General features: G+C 37.9%; 1 protein-coding gene across 2 annotated transcripts; it reads left to right on the forward strand.

The window, feature by feature from the left end:
- Positions 1-522: 522 nt before the first annotated feature.
- Positions 523-5726, forward strand: LOC140762431 (glycine-rich RNA-binding protein RZ1C-like). Of its 2 annotated transcripts, none has more exons than XM_073100228.1 (3): positions 523-631; positions 810-948; positions 4615-5726. In XM_073100228.1, exons 2-3 carry the CDS (start codon positions 838-840, stop codon positions 5428-5430), a joined length of 927 nt encoding a protein of 308 aa, XP_072956329.1. In that variant the 5' UTR covers positions 523-631; positions 810-837; the 3' UTR covers positions 5431-5726. The 2 variants fall into 2 exon arrangements, with proteins under 2 accessions (XP_072956329.1, XP_072956330.1); XM_073100229.1 differs by lacking the exon at positions 523-631 and adding an exon at positions 1625-3820 and having other exon boundaries at positions 809-948.
- The last annotated feature ends 66 nt before the right edge of the window (positions 5727-5792 follow it).

A 5792-nucleotide genomic window follows, 5' to 3' on the forward strand; every position in this document is an offset into this window, starting at 1 on the left:
ATGAGTTAAAAATAACTATATATACAAAATGACTATAATACTATTAAATAAGTTTTTAGTTTAAGGTAAAATTGAATGGAGAACTGAATTTTTAAATTCAAATAATAGGATATTCTCTATTTTGCTGACTAGTTTTAGGATAAAATTAATTCAGTATTGATAGATTTTCTTATAACCTAATTATATTTTATTCTTGGTGGCTACTCTTTAAAATTAGGTTTGAATGAATTCTGACCCGAAATGTCGATAAATTTAATATTTTATCTTATTAAAAATAAAATATTAATTATTAAAAGATATTAAAGATTTAAATGTTTTAATAAAAAATAAAAAAAAATAAAATTAAAAATTTGAGGAGCTATAATTTTTTATTTTATTTTTTATTTAATTCTGAGTGCAGTTGGGTGGTGTGCTACAATAAGATTTTCCTATAATCTAATTATATTTTTGTTCTAGCTGGGCCGGGCTTTAGAATTAGGTTCGACCGAACCCAGCCCGAGCTGAGGTTTGTAGGAGGCTGCGCGGCTATAAACTTTAGAGGCTGCGGGTAAATAATACCTTTTAGTATCAAGCTTTGGAAACGAACGCAAATTTTTAGGGTTCTTGCAGCTCGTCGTCCCTCTTATTTCCGGTAGGTTTCCTCCCTTTCTCTTCCCGTTTCTGGACCTGATCTCTCCCTTTATCTCCCATCATGTGTCCGATCAAGTCGGCGGAATCGATCGGTAGTAGCAACTCTATCTCGATCGGTGTCGAAGGGATTCTAGCGGTCTTGATATCGATTTCACTCCCGTTTTTTTAATCGTTTCTAGGGTAAAGGATCAAATAGTCATCGTGAAGATGTCGGATAAGGAGGGGAATCGCATCTTTGTAGGCGGATTGTCATGGGACACCACCGAGAGGCATCTGGAGCGAGCATTCGACCCCTTCGGAAAAGTCATAGAAGCTCAGGTATCATTAAAATTTTGAAGCTTTCTATCGTATTTGGGTTTTGCGACGGTTATGTGGTTTCATGGGACCTACGATTAGTTAGCATATTAATTGAGTTAAAGCAAATAAAAATTGAATAATGGGTATGGTTTATCATTTATTAATATGCTAAATTTGATCTGTTTCTGAAATACTAGTGGAGAAAAGGAATTGGTGATTTGGGTAATTTTAAGAGGATTTCTGACAATTTAGAAGTTTAACTGTTTAAGTCCTGTGCCTAAAGATTTAAGTTTAAGTGAAACGATTCAATGTAATTTATCAATCTCATAGGCAAAATTTTACTGGATTATCTGGGGATAACTTAGAAAATATGCAGCCTTAGTAACCATCACCATAATTTAGTATATCATTGGAAAACCATCTCAACATTGCTTTCATGTGGTAGACTGAATGTCAGTCCATTTATCATATTTATGTATACTGACTTTGTTGATTTTTGGAGAATTATTAATTCTTCTTCTTTTACTGTTCCTTCTTCTCCGGGATCTGGTTGTTTTCACTGAGAGCTACTTAATCGGATATGCTGAGATAAGATGCTACAAGACATCCACAATGGCACTGTTATATTGTTTAGAAATAGGGGTTATCAATCTGGGAAGCACAAAATTGGTTTAATGTTTGTAGATTTGTTGAACAGATGTCGGAGTGTGGCGGTTAAACCGTTAAAGTTGATCGCTTGCCTACCAAGCAGTGATATTATTGCAGCAATGCATCTGCAAGGCTCTGCTGTCTTAGGTGGTCTGTGTTCATCAAGAAAGCAACATGGTTCCATGGTGATGCTTGACAGTTGTTATTTTGGATATGATTGAAATTATCCTTCTCGTTCCAATCCTTGGAGATTGAAAAAGCCGACTTTCTTTCTTTTTCTGCCATATCATTTGCATTCCTCAGCAGATCATAGTTGTGACTTGTGACTACCATGCCACTGCTACAGATCAATATAAACTACTCTGCAGTAGCATCAGGCTTTATAATCGAGTTGACTATGCTGAAAACACTGGCAGTCACGGAAACTCTGATTCTACTGTTTGTTTTCCCTACAAAACCCGATAACATTGCTTTTTTGTCCTGAGAGCTTTCATCATATTGTTTGCTTTGCTATATGGTATATCGTTCTGGGCAAAATTGGAGCAAAGGAGCATAATACCCAATATACAGTTGCATAAGCCATTATTTCTTTTAGATTGTAGGACTGGTACCAAAGGTTGTGCAACACTGTATGGCCATGGTGCATTCATGAATCTTTTGCTTGTTTGCTTTTATGATTTTGATTGTGCCTTGCTTAAATCCTGTTCAAGAAGTCAGATGTGTTGCTATCTGCTTTCTGCGAACAAGAAAAAAAATCTCGTTGTCTCGTACTTGTCTAATTGATCCATCATGTATGTTGGTGACTTCATTTTGAGTGCTTGGTGACTGGTTAGCAGTAAGCCAGCGATGTTTCTCAGTTTTTGAATCTACAAGCTGCACTGAAGCTGTTGCTATCCTGCATGAAGTTTGTTATAGATTTGGATCATTGGTAATAGTGGCTGCTTGTTGCAGGTATTGATTGAATAGTATGCTTCAATACGAAGCCATGTCAGAATGTTTCATTAATTGGTACATTGTGGTTTATTGTTCATTGCGCGCTGATAACTGTCAAGATCAGTCTGTCTTCTTCTGGTATCATGAAATTGATATCTTAGAAATTTTATCTGAAGCATAAGAGGATAATGCATTACTTTGTTCAGTTGATACAATTTGAAATCTGATCCACATAAATAAGGTAATTGGTTGCTGGACAGATGTTTGAATATACCAAGCGGCAAGTGCATGAGTAGCAGAACTAATAGGTTACACTGCCGAATTGCCTAATGTTTACTTTCGGCGATTCTATTATATTTTTATTTTGAGAACCATATACAAACTACCTCTTCTTCTCTGAGACTACGTAAAGGTGTGATGATTGCTTGTCGGTTTGGTCTTTCTAGCTGTTTCTGATCTACTCATATGGCTAGTCTTGTTATTTCTGCAATGCCAGTTAATATTCTATGTCAGTTGTCCTAGTGAAACATTGTCCATTCATACCAGGCAAATGGTGCTAGCTGTCAGCTATTAGAGTTCATTTTTCTTTGTCAGAGAAGTTACGAGCAAGTGGTTTTCGATGACATTTGACACTGTTAATATTAATGGCACTATGAGTGCGATCACTTCTTGAGATGCTTTCTGTTAAGAGATTTGAACAGGTTTTTCGGAGCTGCCTGAGTTTTGTCTTATGGAATGATGCCTTTTGACACTTTGAAAGTTAAAACAATTGTTGAATTTTCAGTATGTGTCTCGTCTTCTTGGAACGACATATTTATTTCCAGTATCAGTTATCGACTGCCGTATAAAGGGATGGTTGGTGTTAGCAATATGTTTGCCACTAGACAATTAAGACAGTTCTTGGTATTCATGGTTTTTATTATGCCAGGAACCTTTATTTTTGCTTGTAAGCCAAATCTTTACTAGATTTGATGGGGTAGGAGAAAATTTGCAATACATCATCAAGTTAGTCGATGGCCACTTGTTACCAAGAATTTTGTCAGACATGTTCACTTGATATTTTGAAACTTGTGTTGCTTTGTTTAGTAAGATATCAGTGGTGAGGCTTTGTACGGTAAGAACAATTAGTCTTCTGATACATTAGGTGACATGCTTGCCAGCTATCTTGAGCTTTTCTCTTTTTGATGGATTCACTTGAACTGATGTAATGAAACTCGGAATGACTAAATTCAGTTGTGCTTTATGGTCACGCCTGAAGTGATTGCTCCATTTATTTACTATCAGGCAAATAAAGTCCACATTAATTTGAGAGGTAAGATTGGTATAGTATGCTTTTATTCTTTTCTTTTCCCCCCATTTTAGTAACAAATTATATAATCAGCAACTAATAATTTGTGTATGCTCTACTCAAATGCTTCGTCACTGAGTAATGACAGTTAAAGGCTTTTGCATTTCGTTGACATCAATTTGGCATATTTTACAAGTGGAGAAAACTTGTCACGAAGTGATTGTAATGCCTAAGTTCTCTTTTTGAATAGGAGGTTCTTATGATACTCATTCTTTCAATTAGTTTAGTTGGTTCTCATTTGATGATTGCTTCAAATGGATTTTTTTTTTAAAAAAAAATTTGCTTTCATTTTGTTGAGGATGTACTTGCTGTTGAATATCTGTTCCTTTTTCTTTTTGGTGCAAATCTGCAATAACAGAAAGATCAGGGAAGGCTATTTTCTATTTGGGATGATTAATAAAATATCTAGTTGCAATATTGTTATATATTTATTATTTGGCATTGCTCCTGAACTCTATTCCACAGAATCAGTCATACCTAAAATGGCTTATACTCTGTCTACTTATTTGAGTTCCATGGTTTATTTATTTAGTCAACTATATAGTTATTTGCCTTTTTGTATATATATATATATATTGTTATCTCGTACATTGGCCCTTTTATGCTATTTAGGATGATCGTAATTTTGTGTGAAGTCATGAGTGTAACAATTTCCGTCTGCACTTAAGTAAGATCTTTTTCTTTTATGCGCGTTTTCCTTTTCGATGCTTGTCATGATTCATCATTTATCAGTCCTTAGGAACCTTTTTAACCCGTAGGTCATGCTGGAGAGAGACACAGGTCGTCCTCGTGGATTTGGGTTTGTGACTTTTGCAGAACCAAGGGCAGTGGAGAAAGCCATCAGTGAGATGCATAACCAGGAGCTGGATGGCCGGACTATTTCAGTGAACAAGGCTGAGCCTAAGATGAAATCAGATGATACAGGCTATGGTTATGGTGGTGGAGGCTACTCATCTGGTAGCAAAGGAGGTTACCGTGGTAGAGGTGATGCACCTCCGCCTGCGGGGAGCTCAGATTGCTTTAAGTGTGGCCGCCCTGGTCACTGGGCCCGTGAATGCCCTTCAGCTGGGAGTGGTGGTAGTGGCCGGTTCTCATCTAGCTCCAAGATCAGCGGGGGTGGTGGTCGTATGGACCGATATGGAGGACCAGATCGCTATGACGATCGCTATATAGATGATCGATATGATGGAAACCGTTATGGGGATCGAGATCGTGTTGACAGGGACAGCAAGTATGGTGGTGGACGTGATCGATATGCCGTTGATCGATACCCTTCTTCTGGTGGAGATCGTTTTGCTGCTGACAGGTATGGAGGGCCTGATCGCTACCCGCAGACTGGTTATGGAAGGGAAAAAAGTTATGAAAGAGATGGAGCACGGGGTGTTGCTAGCTATGATAGGGATGGCCCAAGGGGTGGTGGCGGTTTTGACAAGGTTGGTCCACGTGGTGGTGTCAGTGATAGATATGGAAGTGGGGGACCTGTGCGCTACGAAGGGGGTGGTTACAGGGCCAGGGCCGGTCCTTATGATCGTCCCATCAAAGGAGGACGCCCCTCATCCTATGATCGTTATTAATATGTGCTGCTTTGAAGTTGACTACAGAATTAATGTTCCATCTTGGGCTTGTGTCACTCCTGGGGACGTTTTGTCATACTACTAGTGCTAGAATCACTCGTCTCATTCGCTGTTTAGTTCATGATCCTTATTTCTGTAGGCAGTGTGTATGCTCTTAGTTCCTTTTGCTGCACTTAGTTGTTTATTGACTTTCAGTCTTGTATCACAAACTTGTACTATTTGGTAATTGGACTACTGCTGTTTCTGGCGCTTCTTTCCAGTGAAGAACTCTAGTTATTGTTGCTTCTGCTGTCAAATTTCTAGCTGGTTCCATTGATTGCATATGCTGTTCAAACTTCCCTCCTGTTGAAAGTCTGGACTTT

This window comes from Typha angustifolia, chromosome 7, assembly GCF_048772165.1.
Source record: "Typha angustifolia cultivar Huaian chromosome 7, ASM4877216v1, whole genome shotgun sequence".
Classification (NCBI taxonomy): domain Eukaryota; kingdom Viridiplantae; phylum Streptophyta; class Magnoliopsida; order Poales; family Typhaceae; genus Typha; species Typha angustifolia.